Source organism: Bombina bombina, chromosome 6 (assembly GCF_027579735.1).
Source record: "Bombina bombina isolate aBomBom1 chromosome 6, aBomBom1.pri, whole genome shotgun sequence".
In the NCBI taxonomy this organism is placed as follows: domain Eukaryota; kingdom Metazoa; phylum Chordata; class Amphibia; order Anura; family Bombinatoridae; genus Bombina; species Bombina bombina.
The window spans coordinates 1,066,182,027-1,066,202,853 of NC_069504.1; the positions used below are offsets into that span (position 1 = coordinate 1,066,182,027).

Below are 20,827 nucleotides of genomic sequence, written 5' to 3' on the forward strand. Positions count from 1 at the left end.
CAGATCTATCAGTTGTGTATTTAGTTTGGCAAAGGCAATATTAGGGAATACAATTTGAGATAGCATATTACAATTATTGAAGGAATCCCCTCCTGCCCTATGTATATCACCAAATATGTGCAACCCCTTGAGAATTACATTTAAGTGTTAAAATATAAGAATACTGACATGGAAGGGAGACTGAATTCACCATGTGCCCCTGTTTGGCTCCTCACGTCAGTTATCAAAGTAATTTGCAAGAGAGAGGAGAATGGATGGTTCCATATTAGCTTTCCAAAGGATAATGGAAAATATAAAGAAAGTTAATGACTGTTGAGTGCAGTCCTGTTTACTCTTTGCACTTGCAAGGGAATAAGCTGTGTTAATGCTCCCTTCCTTCCCTTCAGCAGGGATATGACTTTACACCACAACGTCTCCCTGCTTAGGGAAATAACAGGAATGCAATGAGAGGGGGGATGTTAAAAAAGTTTTATTCCTGATAAATAAATGTAGCTAGACCCCATGCAGCAAGATTAAGAATGATAAGAATCTAGGCATTATTAATGGATATAGATATGATATTCCCATAATCAATGTTATATCATGCACATAATTCTTACATATAGATCCTAATACTTCACCACTGCAGCACATGATATAGTTGAAGTAAACTACTGAAAGGAGTGCTAACAATTATGCCATTTTGAAAAGTAAGAAAACTGGTAACACTGCATAAAAATAACAGAAATTAATAGTACCAAGAAGACCTAATTATTAAAATCCTTTGAGTGGGCAAAAGTAGCCTAGCAGATTACGGCAACACGCAGTTCCACTTTTCATGACCTTTGAGTAATCTTTTGCCATGAGTTGCAAGAATGTAGCAACTTTTTTATGTTCAGTAATTTTAACATAATTTGTTAAATACAGTACCACCTTTGCCTTTATGCATTTAGTCTTATTTTAAAATGCAATTATGTTATCTTGGCTCTCCCTATGAGCACTGCCACTCACAATTTGAGGGATTGTCCCTCTTTAAATGGAATGAACAGAAATCTATAGCCCATCTTCTTAAAGGGACACTGAACCCAATTTTTTTCTATCATGATTCAGATAGAGCATGCAATTTTAAGCACCTTTCTAATTTACTCCTATTATCAAATTCTTTTCATTCTCTTGGTATCTTTATTTGAAATGTAAGTTTAGATGCCGGCCCATTTTTGGTGAACACACTGTGTTGTTCTTGCTGATTGGTGGGTAAATTCACCTACCAATAAACACATGCTTTCCATGGTTTTGAACCAAAAAAATAGCTTAGATGCCTTCTTTTTCAAATAAAGAAAGCAAGAAAACGAAGAAAAATTGATAATAGGAGTAAATTAGAAAGTTGTTTAAAATCGCATGCTCTATCTGAATCACGGAAGAAAATGTTTTGGGTTCAGTGTCCCTTTAGGTTGATATTAGATTGTTACTTTTAATACATAATGTTATTTTCCTGATAGGATGGATGTCTACCTGTTGTTCTTCAGGATCTACTGTTTGTTCCAGTATCACTTTGGCTATCAGGTGAAAATGTTATTATGTACTTGCATTGCAGAATTATTTTTAATTTATTTGCTTGGGCAACTTACAGTATGTGTGTTATTCTACATATTCTACTTATATGATTATGTAGGGAGAACATTTCTGCTTGCCATGTTCTACAATTAGGAGACTAGACAGAATGGGAGTATGATTCACAGAGATGGGTTCCCATATCACTGTGTGCACTGTTGTTGGCGTCATTTTGCTCACATGTGACCTGGATCATTTTTTAAATTTTTGTGCGCGCCATCTTTCTTGCTGTTGTGCTTGTATTTGTGTTATGCATTGTTTTTTCATACACCATGATACAGTAACAGTGATGCAGAAATTCTAAGTGTGAAGTGGAAGAGATTGATCTTGGGTTCTGGTCAGGAATATAGCTTAGACGAGTGTGTTACAACTAATCCTGTTGAGGATTGTTGATGGCAATGTTGGTTTTGGAGGGAGAGGGGTAAGTTAATGCTAAAGAGGTCTGCAACTCATTGTTCTGGCTGGATTGCATCATGCAGCGACAGGCATTTGTTAAGAGCTATTTTCTGAAACCTGTCTATGCATATTAGTAACATTGATGATCCTGATTATTTAAAAAAGCTGTCACTGATATTATGCATCTTCATAAATCTTCTCCTTCTCTTCCCTTGCTACAGGTGTTTTTGGCTAAATGTAGGAAAAACAAGAAGCTTTTACTATTACTATTCCTGCAAAATACTTGCTGATTGGTGTCCAAATGTAGCCACCAATCAGCAAGAGCTACCCATATTCTGAACCAAAAATGGGCCGGTTCCTAAGCTTACATTCCTGCTTTTTCAAATAAAGATACCAAGAGAATGAAGAAAATTTGATAATAGGAATAAATTGGAAAGTTACTTAAAGGGACACTATACCGAAACATTTTCTTTCATGATTAAGGTAGAGAATATAATTTTAAACAACTTTCCAATTTACTTCTATTACCTAATTTGCTTTATTCTTTAGATATACTTTAATGAAGAAATAGCAATGCACACAGTGAACCAATCACAGGAGGCATCTATGTGCAGCTACCAATCAGCAGCTACTAAGCATATCTAGATATGCTTTTTAGCAAAGAATATCAAGAGAGTGAAGCAAAATAGATAATAGAAGTAAATTAGAAAGTTGTTTATAATTGTATGCTCTTTCTAAATCATGAAAGAAAAAATGTGGGTTTCATGTCCCTTTAAAACTGCCTGCTCTATCTGAATCATGGAAGTTTAATTTTAACTAGACTATCCCTTTAATGTTTACTGACATTTGCTTAGTCTGGCCTTAGTTTCTAAGTAGCACTCACTAAACAACCCTCCCTTATATTTTTTGCTCACTGCTTTTTATATAAGAATCACATCAGGCAAGAAAAAGATGTTTTGTATTGGAGCTTTCTCTCCATTCCCATTAGAGGTGAAAACCCTCCATCAGGGAATTCAGACAAGATATGGCAATGTTGGTAGGTATGATTGGACTAACATTTTATCTGAGTTTGTAATGTGAGCTGTGTTATTCATTTAGTGTAATTTATTTTCTCTTAACTGGCTCAGAGAATTCAGATTCCCTGTATATGTAATCTTGGAAAGATACAAGGCTAAGGTGGTTAGACTAGACCCTGTGACACTAAGGAAGGATATGCCATATTTACTAGACATGTGCGTTTCTTTCCGAATCGAAATTTGGACGAATTTGTCAAATTCAGAGCTTCGGAGCGATTTGAATTACCGTAGCAATGAAACTAACGAATAAATCCGATTTAGTTTGGATTTATTCGTTACATTCGAATGGCCATGGACTAATCACAGTTACACTAGTATTGTACAGTATATTAGGTTATACAACTCTGCTAGCTCTGTGCAGGGCACTTATGTTGATTCAGATGGGTTACACCTAATATTGCAGTACATCATACTAGTCTAATACACAGCACATCCCACCTAACACATACTGAACTTCCAAATTTACGAATTGAATCCAAACCGAATCCATACAAATTTATTTGAATCCAAAACAAATACATTCAAATGTATCCGAATTCGAATCGATCCAAAAATTTAAATTCGAAAAAAATACAAAACGGTCCGAAACTAATTTTTCTGCTGCGCACAAGTCTTATATTTACCATCTGAACATCTCAATAGCTGTACCAATTGGGTCAACAGCCAATGTTGCCTACAAAATCATTCCATGTAAAGTGCTTGTCGTGCAGCTTTCTAAGAGCCTGATCAGCAAAAACGCGTCGGCATGAAGAGAAATCATGCAACATTTTGGGGTTTAATGTTGATCAATATGTAATGTAGGAGTCTGTTTCATATCTAGAACACTGCATAGCTAAATAAACAGCTCTCAAGCTAAAATTTCTTTGAGGGACCTCCGCATGACAAGACTTCATAGATAATCTTGCCAAAATGGAGGTCATTAGGCCCTAAGTATACACAGAGAAGGGGACCGTCTTTAGTCTAAAATACTTATAAATAAACCAAAGGAAAAATGAGTCTACCCAATAAAGACTGTTGCACTACAACATTTTAAATGAAAAATACATTTGTCAGACCATCTTTATCTTTATCTTTGTCACCCTTCATGTTTCCCTCCCTTCTTTTCAGCTGGATGATAAATAAGCTCCAGATAACATGCAGACAATGTCGGCATGAAAAACTGGAAGTATTTCTACAAAAAACTGTTAGTCAGTGATGGTCCTTCATAACACCAATAGTCACAAAATAGACTTCCAGTTATTAAAAGGGACACACAAGTCCCCCTGAATCATGTGACCACAAATCAGCCAGTGACAAAATCCATATACATATAAACTGTGAATTCTTGCATATGCTCAGTAAAAGTTGGTGCCTAAGAACGTGCACATATAAAAAGACTGTGCACATTTTGATAATAGAAATTAATTGGAAAGATGTTTAAAATTGCATTATTTTTCTAATTTATCAAAGTCTAATTTTTATTTTAGTGTTCCATTAAGCAAAATATCACCATTCAACATAAATGTGTTTTAAACTGTAATTTTGTTAGCACACTTTGGGTTGTCTCTGTCCAGAGACATAATACCCAAAAATCCCTTTCATTATTTGTATCTTTCTCTTCTGCTGAGGGCAGTTTGGAATGAATATATAGGTGCTCCTTCACTGATCGATCAGTGGCTGAGTAGCAGGTTGCATGTTCTAAATTGTGATCCTTCAGGAAATCAGCATATCTGTGGGTTGTGGGGGAAAAAAACAGTTTCCATATGTAAATTACAGTAAAATCAGGCATATAAAGTAATGAAACGATAACTATATTGCTTTATTTTGTGCAATACAAATTGAATTTTTTTTTTTTTAATATTAGCTAATTTTAGCTTATTATCGGCTAAAATTTTAGCTGGGTGGTCAGTAAAATATTCCCGGGTGGTGCACCCTCTAAAAATGTCCTGGGGAGAACACTGTTCTTTATGCGAAGGAGAGACTTATTTACAATATAGTGCTCAGTAACATAAGCTAATGGTTTATCTTCATGCCGGTGAGTTTTTGAGAACTGGACCCTAGGTATTGTGATCACTACAAAAATATTCCTGTATAAAGTCATAGGGGGTGAATTATCAAGCTCCGAATGGAACTTGATGCCCCTGTTTCCGCACGAGCAGTTCACTATGCTGTCAGCATTTATCAATGTGCGGCAGACATGATACGCTATCGTATCATGTCCGCTCGCACTTTAATAAATCGGCCCCATAGGCTCTACTTCTATTGGCATTTTTTTCTAATACAGCATACATTCATATGTAATAAATATTATATGTATTATAGCTAAGTTTTTGACATCCTAAAAGTCACTAAGTGTACGGTCAATCCCTTTTGCCTCATTCTTCCTACCTGCTGTCTATAGCCCTGATGATTTAAAGCTCTCCACTGAGGATAAATTAAGTAACTAGTCTCATTAGTGATGACGTCCCTGAAAGAATGTTAGAAATTTACATTTTAGTTTGGGAGAAATTTATCTTGCTATGCAGGACTCTGAATGTGAAGACGCTAACACCTACATTACAATATAAGGTCTAAGAGAAATCCCAAATATTTTGGGTGATTTCTCTCCATTCTTGTGATCATTATGCTTTAAAGGACTATTAAATACTGTAGAATTGCATAATCAACACATGCATAATAAATATAGACAATACAAACACACTCAGGATTCTATAAGAATACTCACCAGCCCTTCTTTTTCCCTGGTGGAATTCTATAAAACCACTTTTTACCCCTAAAACAGGGTGTCTCGCTAAGGGGCGTATACTGCATTTTCGTATGTCAAGGAGATGCATATATTACAAAAGTGCACAATTCAATTTGTAATTTTAAAATATCACAAAACTCATAATTCATTCAGTCACCTAAAAATACGCAGGAAAAAATTGTAATGTGAAGGGGCCTCAAAATTCATAACAAAATTGTTCACCAAAAATGGTATCTTATAAAAAAAAAACAACATCAAATTTGTAGATAAATTACACAGGAATAAATTGTATTAACTTTGTAAATCATAATTTAAATACAACGGATGTGCAAAAAAAAAAAAAAAGACATTCGTACTTAAAAGTACAAAATACATAGTGTAATTAATTGTTGGTTTTTTGTAAAATGGGCTGAACATGGGCATTCCTTTGGCGTATATGAAATTTTCTTTCAAATCCCAGCGTAATTCTATAAATGTTTTCGCACTACAGTTCTCACTATTTTTTGTTGCCAGTTAAAAAGTGGCAAGTTTTCATCACATACTCAAGATACTAATTATTCTGAAAGGAAAACCTAATCATACGAAAATTACAGCAAATTTAAGGTATATTGCACTGAAAACAGCGTCATATGATTTGTTTTAATTTTGTTTTGTTTTAAAGAACATGAGGGCTGCACCTGCGAGTGTTAAAGTGGAAAACGATATCTTGACAGGCAAAGGCCCCAATTTATCAAGGTCTGTCGGACCTGATCCTACAGTGCGGATCAGGTCCGACAGACCTCGCTGAATACGGCGAGCAATACGCTCGCCATATTCAGCATTGCACCAGCAGCTCACAAGAGCTGCTGGTGCAACGCCGCCCCGTGTAGACTCGCGGCCAATAGGCCGCCAGCAGGGGGTGTCAATCAACCCGATCGTACTCGATCGGGTTGAATTGCAGCGATGTCTATCTGCCTGCTCAGAGCAGGCGGACAGGTTATGGAGCAGCGGTCTTTGTGACCGCTGCTTCATAACTGCTGTTTCTGGCGAGCCTGAAGGCTCGCCAGAAACACGGGACATCAAGCTCCGTATGCCCTATAGTATTTAGAATTGGGGCCTTAGTCTAAATTTCAAATGAGTAATATAATTTGTTTAAAATTAGAAACTGTTACTCTACTGTTTAAAGAAAGAAAAGGGGTGCAAAAGTGACAAAGAAACATTTATAAAAATCAAACCAAAATGTTTATTTTATGATTCAGATAGAGCATATCATTTTAAACAACTTTCTAATTTACTTATATTATCAAATTTTCTTCATTATCTCGGTATCTTTTTTGGAAAAGCAGTTTTGCAAGAATGTTATCCATTTTCAAGACCACTAGAGGGCAGCACTATTTCCTGTCATATAGTGCTACAGACGCCTCCCTATGTATCTCTTCAATAAAGAATACCATGGGAATGAAGCAAATTTGAAGTAAATTGGAAACTTTTTTGAAATGATATGCATTGTCTGAACATATCCCTTTAAGTAACATGTCCCTTTAAGGAGGTAGTGATTAGGTGTAAATAAAAGTGACTTTAGAAGGAAATACAATGAGACTAGAATGCGATAGATCACTCTTAAAGGCAAAGGAAATACAATGAGACTAGATTGTGATAGATCACTCTTAAAGGCAAAGGATATACAATGAGACTAGAATGCGATAGATCACTCTTAAAAGCTATAAGGTTACCCAGAAGGAGATGATGGGACTTGAGAAAGATACAGCAAATTTAGATGAGAAAGGTAGCTAGTGATGCTAGGAGGTAGCAAGTAAGTGTTAATAAAATGTACTCTAGCTGCAGATAAAGTGATTGTAGAACACAGTGAGGCGACTCTAGACGGCAATAAAGTGACACTAGATGAAGATAAAAGGATGTTGGAAACCAATGAAGTAAAGTTAGGAGACAAAATACCAATACAACAGAGTGCTACAAATAAGAAAGTGATTATAGAAAGTGGGAAATTCATACAAGAGGGTAGAGAGATTGAGACGAAGGGACCGATTCTAAAAATGTTACCAGACTAGACTTAGTTTTGCACGCTGACATTTGCAGGGGCAGCCCGCATGGATTTCTATAAAAAATAGGGTCTCATCCTGCGAGTGGTGAGATGACTCCCATACAAAGTAATGAAGCTGCCTAGAAAGGTAAACCACGCTGGGGAGAGGGAAATTATCAGTGAACAGGGGCGCACTTTAAATATTAAATTCTGCATCTAATACAGATCAAATTACTCTGCTTTCAGCATAATAGTACCTTTTGTATACATGTGTTTTTTATATTTCAGTAATAAATGTTTTGTGTATTTTGACACAATCTCTCCACCAGTTTGTGAGAAAAACAGAACTGCAGGGGAAAATGTTTACAGAATATGACAGACCTATTTGAGAAATTTCAGCTACACCCATGAAACACCCCTGTTCAGCCTACTAGCAGAAGCAGGGGGATTAATTTTACAATAAGGAAATAATACGCTTTGACTTTCATGTTCTAAATAGAATTTTCATTGTGTTTTTTTGCATGTGCAGTGTACATTTATTACCATTCCTAATGTGCACCTTAAGTTATTTCATTACAAACTTTTCGCTTTCCATAGAATATGATTTTTGCTGAACAAGTTTGTTATTAAACAATACCATTTTTTACTGCATCATTTTTTTTAAATAGGTCATTTATTTATTTTGTACAATTTTAAAGTTACGATTTATTGTGATTTTTATTGTAATGTATGCATTACCTTCATATACTTAAAAGCAGGGAGCACCCATGTGCTATACTGTTCTATAGAATAAGAACAGGGGTTTCATACTACTGGAGAGATTTATTATAGAATCTCACAAGCCCAGAGCTCTTTACAGAATTGGCCTCTAGGGGGTATATTTAACATAGTGCGAGTGGACATGATACGATGTAGCGTAGCATGTCTGCTGCACATCGATAAAATCATTGCACCAGAAGCTCTTGTAAACTGCTGGTGCAATGCCGCCCCCTGCAGATTTGCGTCCAATCGGCCGCTAGCAGGGGGTGTCAATCAACCTGATCATATTCAATCAGGTTGATTTCTGTCCACGGCCTCAGAGCTTGCTAAATCAGCCCCTAAGTCTTTAACACATATTAAAAAAAAGAGCACAAGAAAGCAGTGGATTTCTATCTGTTTCCTCAAAATCACCTTTTGCAACATTCTGTCATGAGTTTTGTCATCAATAAACAAAATACTAATTACAGTTTTTTTCCAATATGTTTTATTTATTAAGTTCACAAAGAAAAATCTAGATATTCATCATGAACATGGTAAGTTTAACAAAACAAAAATCTATTATTGATTTTGGTTAGATATAGAAATATAAATCCACCCCATAATTTGTTTAACATAATGAGTAGCTGGTCATTTCTTGTGAGAATGCTACAAATCAACGTTATTAGTAAGCTCATGCTTAAGACCTTTATCTCGAGGTGAGGCCCACACAATAGTTCCTTAGCGTTGTAGATTGTTTGGAGCCGAACAATAGGAAACAACTAGAGTCTATTATCAAATGGATATGGGGAACCCTGTTGTTTTTGTAGACTGCTGACGTGGCTCAAAATGTCCACTCGCCGTGGACGAGTAGAAATTGAACTGGGGCAAGTAGAGAGGGAGATAAATGCTGTCTATACTCTGTGCAGAATGACCGGCAACTGTATATATTTGTAATAATTGTTTTAAAGGGACTACATTTGTTATGGTTTAAAATAAAAAATATGAAGAAGAGTTACTGCACAATAAGGTGTTTTACAATGGTTAACCATATGCAAAGAGGGTGTGGGGCAGTTGCTGTGGTGTAGGCAGGGGATAGGTGGGATCAGTAGTGGCGAGTGACATTTTGTCCTGGCTTGTAGCTTAGGACTTGAAATATATATATATATATATATATATATATACCTCTGTCTTAAATGTTTTAGGGTCTTGGTGGGAAAGCTGTCTCTCTGTATTTCCCATAATAACTGGTTCTAGTGGTGCAGCAATACTTGTGCTTCAGACAGCAGTCCACAGGCATACTGTAATAGTTTATCCTAATTTGTTGTTTAATCTTCATAATGGTGGCAGTGACAATTATAGCCATTTAAAATTAATGACCTACAAGGCTTGTACTGAGCCAGATGCCAGTATACTTTTTTGGATAGTTTATTTTTTGTTCCTATAGCCAGGAAATCAGGGTACTCTTAGATTCATGTACAAAACGTACATAGGGTAAAGAATTCCGATTTGTCACAATGTCTATAAACTAACCAGGTGTTTAGTGATTATCTGACCTGGGATACAGAAGGAGCTGCAAGTGTTGGGGATGGACGGATGCAGAAACTCAGTGGAACAAGTGTAAACGATTGATTTGTATGTTGCTTTGTAAGTTGCTGTCAATCCTGGAGCAAAGTGTCCAGTTTAATATAAGATCACCTTGTTATAGTTTGTGACCATAGGTTCTAAACCTCTATTTGTAGGTTATTTAATTGTTATAGGATCTACTTGTTAACCTCATCAGTACTGGTAAGGATGAAGTGACAATATTTAAACAACATTTTAACCACAAACTACAGATTTAAAGGCACATTCTAATCCAATAATAAAATGCTGTAATTCATTGTAAAGCTTTAATATTGCACAAGGGCCCATTGGTAACTATATATTTAACACCGACACATACTTAAAGGGACACAAAACCGATTTATTTTCTAAATGTAGCCACCCATCAGCAAGCCCTACCCAGGTGCTGAACCAAAAATTTGCCGGCTCCAATGCTTACATTCCAATTTTTTTTTCAAATAAAGATAGCAAGAGAACAAGGAAACATTTATAATAGGAGTAAATTAGAAAGTTGCTTAAAATTTCATTTTCTATCTGAATCATGAAAGAAAAAATTTGGGTTTTGTGTCCCTTTAAACTCACTTTCAGGAACTGCAATACATTGCAACACGGCTGTTAAACCTTATACTTCATTCTTTTCATCTTGTCTTTCATTGACTTGCTACATAGCATTCTGTACCTGTTAAACTGTTTTACTTTGTATTCTGACTGTGGAAGCCTCAGTTATGTCACCTGTATAAACCAGTTCTGAACATTGTAAAGCTAAAGCTTGCGATAAGAGGATCAGCTTTATTACTGATAGATTTAGATGTTATACAAGACACACATTTTGATGGAGAAAGGGGTCATATTGTCTTTATGCTTTTTGAAATTGTTTCATATAACAGTCAAAATGTAACCCTAGCAACACTGTGCTGTGTTAAATGACATGTGGTACCTGCTTATTTATTAATTGATGCAAAAGATCAATTACTTCAAAGGGACATACAAATGTGTTTTTTAAGTTTGCTAATAGGTAAAAGTAATTGAATTAAAAATAAATCAATATAGTCCCATGGAGACTGTGCCATCAGTTCATATACCTCCTTCACTTGTCATGTCCAAGGCGTTATTTTTATTATTATTATTTTTACAGGATTAGAAGTGATCTTTTAAACAGGAATATATACATGTTGTTGTTTTTTCACTACTTAGGATCTATTAGTGAACTTATTTTAAAAATAAATCTTATTTATGTCCCTTTAAGACTAACTCCACAGCCTCAAATGAAGTATGAAATGTCATACTTTAGCAATAGTTATCTGTAGCATTATTCATGTGCGTTGTTTTCTGGTTTTATGGGCACAGATAACCCTTTACTGATTGCTGGTCAATCACTGAACATTATACATTCAGGATTCTTTGCCAAATTACACTATGGATTCACTATCATTGATAACACCTAAGACACCAGGATAATATCATATAATGTGACCTAATTACTAACATATCACCATCAATTCTAAATAAAAGATCTTACATATATCAGGGGGGTAACTTTTTAGTGCACTAATAGTCCTATTTGTTCCCCCCCCCCCAAAAAAAAAATATATATATATTGGGCTAGATTTATCAATTTGCGAATGTACGGGGTTTGCATTTTGTGAACCTGTCCGCATTTCATTGCAAATTGTGGGCCGCATTTCTTTCCCTTATTTACCATTGCACGAACTTGTGCAATGCCACCTCCTTACACTTGTGCAACCACTTGCGTGAGAGTAGGGCTTGTCAATCACTGTGGTCAAATTAATCCGGCGTTCTTAAACTCTAAGCGGAGAGCGAGCAAGCTTGTAACCGATCAGGACTTTAAGATGTTGATAAATCTAACCCAAAGTGTAAAATATAAGTTTAAAAATTAACTTTTAAACTGTCTATTTATAAAATGTCTACAATGTTCCTTTACTGTAAAAGCTGAGGGGTATAGAGAGTCAGGGTTAGACAGAGAAAGGAACATGCTGTGCTATTTTGCCAGCAATGTAGATACAGACAGGTTATAATTTCTAATGTGAGGTTAGAAATTCAAAAATGTAATTATTTAAAGGACATTTTACTAGCTCATTTGCATATGTTTACCCAGAATGCCTTGCTCTTATAGAACACTACAGGGTAGCACTGATGGTGAGCTGCAAAGCTCATTTGCATATACTTACCCAGAATGCCTTGCTCATGTAAGAACACTACACGAGAATATTGAAAATTTGCGTTAATGGAAAAACATGTTTTCATTCTTAGAAAATCTTTTATTGCTGTATAAAAGTGGAGAAGTGAAAACCTGGATTGTGAAAACTTCTTTTGATGAGATAAAACCAGAATAAAACCAGTGCACCCTCCCTGTCAGAGAAATGCTCTTTATGGTGTAATTGTATTGTTGGCCCTACAAGTCTGTATATCCATAAACACTTATGTGTATATAAACAACTTTGTACATTTCTCAGGGTGGGAGGGAGTAACTGGCAGGTCCAGTTTTAGGGTGGGGGATATGGTGTGCTTTGAGTTTCAAGGAGTGATTTTATTTTGTATTATTGTATGTATACATTTTTTATGTGCATGTGGGGGGCAGTAGAGGGGTCTCAGTTGGGTTTTAATGGTTGTGTCATTTTGGGACTGGTGCATGTGATCATTTTACAAAGTAATAAAAAGGACAAAAGGAGAATGCAAGAAATCTGCAAACTGTAGTTTTTTCCAGCTTTAATGTTGAATTATATTTGCTTATACACATAGTTGTTTAAATCAGAGTTGATTCCCTTTATGAGCTGTTGATAATTTGTTTAAAAGCCTGTAAGCTGGGCACATTGAGTCTCCTTAAAGGGGCAGCATACACCAATTTCCATTTAACTGCATGTAATATACACTACTATAAAGAATAATATGCACAGGTACTGAAATACAAATCCAATGTAAAACCTTTTTAATTTTACAATTAGTTAGTGAGATAAGCCTGGGACACCCACTGAAAGTGGCTGAGAGCAGAACCTCCTCCCTATCCTGCATATGAAAAGACCCATTATACAAACAGAAGCAATCAGAAGTCTGTATACATCAGTTTACATCTAAAACTTTGGGGCTTGGTTAGGAGTCTGAAAACCAGCACAATGTTATTTAAAAATTAGCAATACTATACATTTTTTATAAAAACACACCCAGATGGGCTATATAAATGGATCATCTACAAAACATTTATGCAAAGAAAAATCTAGTGTACAATGTCCCTTTAAACAACCATTAAATATAGTAGAATTACATAATCCATAAATGCATAAAAATACAATACAGTAGCTCGCTGTAGATTTGTTACTAACACATTTTCAAAATTCCCCTAAATTAGCCTGCCCCTGTATCATGTGATAGCCATCAGCGAATCACAGACTCATGTATACACTGTGAGCTCTTGCACATGCTCAGTAGGATCCAGTGCCTCAGAAAGCATGCATTTAAAAGACTGTACAGTTTCATGGAAGTAAATTGGATTTTTTCTTTCTAATTGCTTGCTTTATCTGAATCATGAAAGTTTAATTATCACTTTAGTGTCCCTTTATAATAATAATAAATAAAAAATATTTGATATGTTTAAATATTTTTATGTTGAAACAGATGTTCCATGGGATGGAAACTCACTGGCTGATAAGGAAGATGCACAAGCTTATTGGTGGACAATGACATGGCCGATAAGCATAGGGGCATATTTTTAAGTAGGTCTTCTTGTGCTGAAAAAATAAACAGACAAAAAATTGTAATACATATTAACCTCCATTCGCCATTAGGACGTTCCATGCCCTTCATTGCTGGGCTTTAACGCCGGTCGATGTTCCTACCTTATATGGCGTCCTGCAGCTTCCACCTTTTTGTGCAATGAAATATCAGACTGGGGGAGCAAGGCTCGCAGTGTAGTCAGTCCCCGGTGATCCGATCCCGGCCTTGAAATCACGTGATCGCTTCAACCATCGTGGGATTTCATTTTTCCAGCAAGTGTTTACATCAGAACTTTGTTCCGATCTAAGTACTTGCACCCCGACATGAAGAGGTTAAAATGCTCTCTGTAAATATTATTAATAATAATACACAGTGATCAAGTATTCGCAACAAACTAGTTTTAAAGTATTTCTCTAGATGGGCTTACTACTTGATTAAAGGAACATAAAAGTGCAAAAAAGAAAATGTTCTTGCGTGCATATAATTTTATGTTTTTCCCTTGCAAAGGGGTTAAACACACAGATATGGTTAGCTTCAGAATGGCACTACTGGGAGCTAGCTGAACACATCTGGTGGGCCAGTGATAAGAGGCATATGTGTGTAACCACCAATCACTGGCTAGCTCAGAGTAATTTGCTGCTCCTGAGCCTACCTAGGTATACTTTTCAACAAAGAATACTAAGAGAAGAAAAAGTACATTTCTTTCCTAAGATATGGTGAGTCCACGGCGTCCTCAATTACTGTTGGGAATATCACTCCTGGCCAGCAGGAGGGCGCAAAGAGCACCACAGTCAAACTGTTAAGTATCACTCCCCTTCCCACAAATCCCAGTCATTCTCTTTGCCTCTGTCAAGGGAGGAACTCAGAGTTCCTTAGCCATGAAGGAGGTGGCTCGGATTATCCAGTGGGCGGAAGCTCACAATTGCTGTCTATCTGCCATCCACATTCCAGGGGTGGACAACAATGAAACGGATTTCCTAAGCAGACTTTTCATCTCGGGGAGTGGGAACTCCATTCGGAGGTGTTCGGGTTTCCGGAGTTGGATCTGATGGCATCATCCTTCATCCAAATCTCGTTTCTCTGAAGCTGACTGCTTGGAGATTTAACGCTTAGTTTTATCTAAGCGTGGTTTTTCGGAATCGGACTTTGAAACTATGATTCAGGCTCGCAAGCCTGTTACTAGAAAGATTTACCGTAAGATATTGCGTAAATATTTTTATTGGTGTGAATCCAAGGGCTACTCTTGGAGTAAGGTCAGGATTGCTAGAATTTTGTCTTTTCTCCAGGAAGGTCTGGAGAAAGGCTTATCAGTTAGTACCCTGGAGGGTCAGATCTCTGCGTTATCTGTTTTGCTACATAAGCGTCTGGCGGACGTGCCTGATGTGCAATCCTTTTGTCAGGCCTTGGTCAGAATCAGGCCTGTGTTTAAGTCTGTTGCTCCTCCTTGAAGCCTTAACCTTGTTCTTAAAGTTTTGCAGCAGGCTCCGTTTGAGCTGATTCATGCCATAGATATAAAGTTTTTATCTTGGAAGGTGTTGTTTCTTATCGCTATCTCTTCTGCTTGGAAAATCTTGGAACTCTCTGCCTTACAATGTGAATCTTATCTTTCAATCTGATAAGGCGGTTCTTCGTACTAAGTTCAGTTTTCTTCCAACTAAGGATTTTCGTCAGTCTTCTGCTCTGTTTGTTTTCTCTGGGAGACATAAAGGTCAGAAAGCTACCGCTACTTCTCTTTCTCTATGGTTGAAAAGTTTGATTAATTTGGCTTATGAGACTGCCGGACAGCAGCCTCCTGAGAGAATTATGGCTCATTCTACTAGGGCTGTCTCCTCTTCTTGGGCCTTCAAAAATGAAGCTTTTGTGGAACAGATTTGCAAGGCTGCAACTTGGTCTTCCTTACATACTTTTTCCAAATTTTATAAATTCAATACTTTTGCCTCGGCTGAGGTCTCTTTTGGGATAAAGTTTCTTCAAGCAGTGGTGCCTTCTGTCTAAGTATACCTGTCTTGTACCTCCCTAGTCATCTGTGTCCTCTAGCTTGGGTATTGGTTCCCAACAGTAATTGAGGATGCCGTGGACTCACCATATCTTAGGAAAGAAAACAAAATTTATGCTTACCTGATACATTTCTTTCTTTCCAGATATGGTGAGTCCTCGGCCCCGCCATTTATTTTAAGCCAGTTATATTTTACTAAATCTCAGGCACCTCTGCACCTTGTGTTACTCCTTTTTCTCCATTTACCTTCGGTCGAATGACTTGGGTTTCTAGGAAGGGGAGTGATACTTAACAGTTTGACTGTGGTGCTCTTTGCCTCCTCCTGCTGGGCAGGAGTGATATTCCCAACAGTAATTGAGGGCGCCGTGGACTCACCATATCCGGAAAAAAGAAAGAAAGGAATTTATCAGGTAAGCATACATTTTGTTTTTAGACTAGGAGTAACTTGAAAACTCTTGTGCAGGGCTAACTTAGCTCTTCTTACAGGAGATTCACCTTTGTGAATAGAGCCCACTGTCCTGTTCCAGGCTTCTCCAAGCTTTTTGTGCACAGTGTACAGGTTACCAGCACTGCCAGACATAATGGAGGGAGCAGTTTGTAAGTATACAGTGTACATGGACCCTACCCACAGAAATGCTTGTTTAGTATTCAGTGTCCTTGGCCTGCTTGTGCAAATGATATCTTGGAATACTGGTGATGATATATGCAACATCACTAACTAATGGTGCCCATCTTCATGCACCTATATACCCTTCATATGGGCTGTATCTCCACTGGATATTGTGGGAGCTAAGCAGCAGAGATAGGGAAGTAGCACTGAAATTAACTATATATATATATTTACATTAAACTGGTCATTCTCAAAATAAGTTATGTTCAGTTGTAAAGCTTGTTTGCATATGCTTACCCAGAATGCACCACTACAGTGGAAACACTGATAATTGTGTTCTTTGGGAATGTGCAGACATGGTATACAGTGATCTGTTTCATTGTGTACTGTAAAAGAGGAGGAACAATGCGGCACTTCATCATGCAGGCTGCTTCAATTCAATTAGTGATTACACATTAGGGTTATGTAAAATGTGTTTAACTTCCCTTGTTCTGTTGAGTAGATGAGGACTAAAGTTGCAAAAAGCAACAACTTTCCAATTCCCATCTGTTATTTAATTGTTTTCCTTCTCTTGTTATCCTTTGCTAAAAGGATTATCTAGGTAAGCTCAGGAGCAGTAAAGACCCCAGGTTCTAGCTGCTGATTGGTCTCTGCATGCATACACCAAATGGCATTGGCTCACCCATGTGTTCAGTTAGAAACCAGTAGTGCATTGCTGCTAATTCAACAAATGATACCAAGAGAATGAAGCAAATTTAATAATAGACGTAAACTGGAAAGTTGTTTAAAATTGTATGTTCTACCTAAATCATTAAAGTAAAATAAAAATACATTTTAATTGCAATACAGCCAACCTTTAAACAGAAGATATTTGTATATTCATACTTCAACTGTTTCTACAAGTATCATGAAAGCAGAAGCAGTTTCACCTTGCAAAGAGTGTCACACCACAACTGATGCATCAATTAACTAAAATTCAGCCATGTATGTGACATATAGATTGTATTTCAATTCTTATAAATGTTGTAAAATCATCATATATGCTCATTTGTTTAGAGGTTTTCAAAATCTCTCTGGTTAGGAAAGGATACATTTTGAAACTTTTTAAATAATAAAACTGCAATACCTTTTAGAGTTTTACAAATAATATTTAATCACACAAAATATACATTGTTTTGACCACAAAATGGTTGAGGCATGGTAAAGATATTTCTTATATAAAGGGACCATAAAGTCAAAATGAAACGTTGATGGTTAATATAGAGTATACAATATAAACAATTTACGTCTCTTATTAAATTTGTTTGTTTTTTTCTATTTGGAGTTCTTTGTTGAAGAGCTCAGGAGTGTGCACATATCTTCAGCACTCTATGGCAACTTACAAAAATGTTTGTAAGTTGTAATGTTTTACATTGTTGCCACCACTGAGACTACCTTGGTTTACTCTTCAGCAAAGGATAGCAAGACAATAAAGCAAATTTAATAATATAAGTACATTTTAAAGTTATTTAAAATTACATGCTCATGAAAGTTTAAAGGGACAGTCTAATCAAAATTAAACTTTCATGATTTAGAAAGGGCATGCAATTTTAAACAACTTCCAATGTACTTTTATCATCAAATTTGCTTTGCTCTTTTGGTATTCTTTGTTGAAAGGCTCATAAACTGATTTCTAAGCCATTGAAAATAATTTTTACAGTTTTTCACAGTTACACAGTGTTAGTTCATGTGTTTCATATAGATGACATTGTGCTCACTCCCATGGAGTCAGCACTGATTGGCTAAAATGCATGTCTGTCAAATAAAACAAAAACAAGGGGGCAGTCTGCAGAGGTTTAGATACAAGGTAATAACAGAGATAAAAAGTATATTAATATAACCGTGTTGGTTATGCAAAACTGAGGAATGGGTAATAAAGGGATTATCTATATTTTAAACAATAAAAAAAGACCAGGGGTATTAATATACATTAGTGGTGGTGAAAATGGTAAATAAATCATTTATTTTGTTAGTTTGATACTGACAAAATTGTGAGCCTTTGGAATAAAGCATTTCCAATGATCTTACACAAAAGAAGATGATTTGTGACCTGTTTCATATGAAGATGACTAGTGGAGAATTACATATTAAAGAGGGGGATTTATATTGATCCCTTGGCTGCCAGAGATGCAACTATGTATCTGATAGCACTGTATCACAGTCTTTAAAGCAGGGGTATCAAACTCATTGTATCCCGGGGGCCACTGGCCAAGTGTTCTTTTTCCCTTGGGGGCCACTTGAACAGAGTGAGTGCTTTAGAACTGGATATACTAGGAACTGGAAGTGACATTTACCCAAGACGTAGTGCATGGCAGGAGCTGTAGTGCACTATAGACATACACAGAGTATGTTTATCATCTGAGAGCCAAGTGAAGTGATCATTCTGGAACTGAATAAAAAGTAACCAAGCAGTGCATAATGGGAGTCTACACTGGACAATGCAATGCTTGTCTTTATATTTATCTTGTGTTTGTCTATTTAGAACATCAGCGTGTTACACCTCTTAGAACCCTAAAAAAAAATGATGGGGTCAAATTAATAATTTACCTAATAAGCAATGGAGGGCCAGATTACACTATCTTGAGGGCCACATTTGGCCCCAGGGCCTGTACTGCTTTAAAGGGATCATACTGAACACAGCATACCAAATAAAGAACCCCCTGATAATCTGACCACTATTAAAAATGTATGCTCTCCCTCCCAGCTAAACTACTGCAATATAACAATACAGTCTGCATCATGATATATTCATGCTATTGAGTACTGCACTGCTTGCTGTAATGGTAACTCTTCTAACCAGACACACTGAGCCGGAGCTGCATAAGTGTAGGCACGTGTTATGCATTCTAATTTACAATGACTGTGCAGATTAGAAATAAATCACTTTAAAAATATACATATTTACAAAATAAAACTATAGATGAGTTAAATAGATCCAATTTTTTCCAGTTGTTCATTTTTTTCCCTTTGATACAGGTAAATTAAACGCTTCTACCCAAGTTTTCCAACAGGAACTGATAACACCAGGCTTCCATTAAACGCTGTCAGTTCTCTTCCATTGCTGCATCCTAATTTTTATACAGCGTTGTTACACTTTCACTTTATTTTGTCACTTAACGGCGGCTTTTTCCCTTTAAGCCTGTAAATATTTGGGTTCATCTGGGGTCAGGGCCATGACTTTTCCTATGCACATAATAATGAGTGTGAGAAACAGCAAGCTCCAGCCAACCGCGGCAGCGATCCATCCGAAGGAATCCACAGACTCTATGCAGCAGAAGCTGGCCAATTTGCAGATGTCCTGCTCTGTAGAAGAGAGAAGCGTCAGAACTGGGGGAATGAATGTTTGTGTGTACTTTTTATTAGATATATATTAAAGGGACGTTAATGTATTTCCCCCTATATAGGCACATATATCAGTGATTAAAGGGACGTATAAGCCGAACGATAAAATCCTCTATAATCTTACTATTAAACAAATACCTGTTTGTCATTATGGGCCGGGTAATGTGAAGCTCTCTGCTCTGGTGAGATTATCTAAAACTTCTCAGTACTGTGAGGTCCCTCAAACAATTTGACAGGTGCATATTTTAGCTTGAGATCTGTTTATCTCGCTATGTAGGGTTCTGAATGTGAACAAGAGATACATACAATATAATGCTCAATAAATCCAAAGATCATCAGGCCTTATGTCTTTAACCCTTTTAGGAGAGACCTAGAGGCCTATTTAACAAATGTCTGTCGGACCTGATCCGACAGTGCGGATCAGGTCTGACAGACCTCGCTTCATAACTGCTGTTTCTAGCGAGTCTGAAGACTCGCCAGAAACACGGGGCCTCAAGCTCCATTCAGAGCTTGATAGATAGGCCCCAAGGTGTACTTCTTTGCCACTTCAGAGGAGGACATGGTCAGTAAATTTGTGTGTAATCTGTTTACTTAATTGGCTAACCAGTCGTATTTTTATCAGGAGCCGCAATGCATTGCAGCTGAGAGTGCAGTTTTAACCATTTCTTTACCTTTTGCAGGGGTTTAACACACAGGCAGAAGTAATAATGTGTTTGAAAAAAACTACTTTAAAGAGTCAAAATAGAACTTTCAGGATTCTGACAGAGCATGCAGTTTCAAACAAGTTTCCAAATTACTTCTATTATTAAATGTATTTTATTCTCATGATATCCTTTGTTCAAGAGTTTACCTTGATAGGGTCAAGAGCAGCAATGAGCTACAGGGAATTAGTTGCTGATTGGTGGCTGCACCTTTGGCCTTTTGTAATTGGCTCACACTTTGTTTCGCTAGTATCCAGTAGTGA

At 36.7% G+C, this 20,827-nt stretch overlaps 1 protein-coding gene across 1 annotated transcript in view; it reads right to left on the reverse strand.

Moving 5' to 3' along the window:
* Positions 1-17,609: 17,609 nt before the first annotated feature.
* TMEM213 (transmembrane protein 213) overlaps positions 17,610-20,827 on the reverse strand; it is a 9,058-nt gene continuing 5,840 nt past the window's right edge. The window contains exon 3 of the mRNA XM_053716239.1: positions 17,610-19,824. Coding sequence (XP_053572214.1) covers positions 19,655-19,824 — 170 coding nt within the window. The 3' untranslated portion in view covers positions 17,610-19,654. The remainder of the gene's footprint in view (positions 19,825-20,827) is intronic.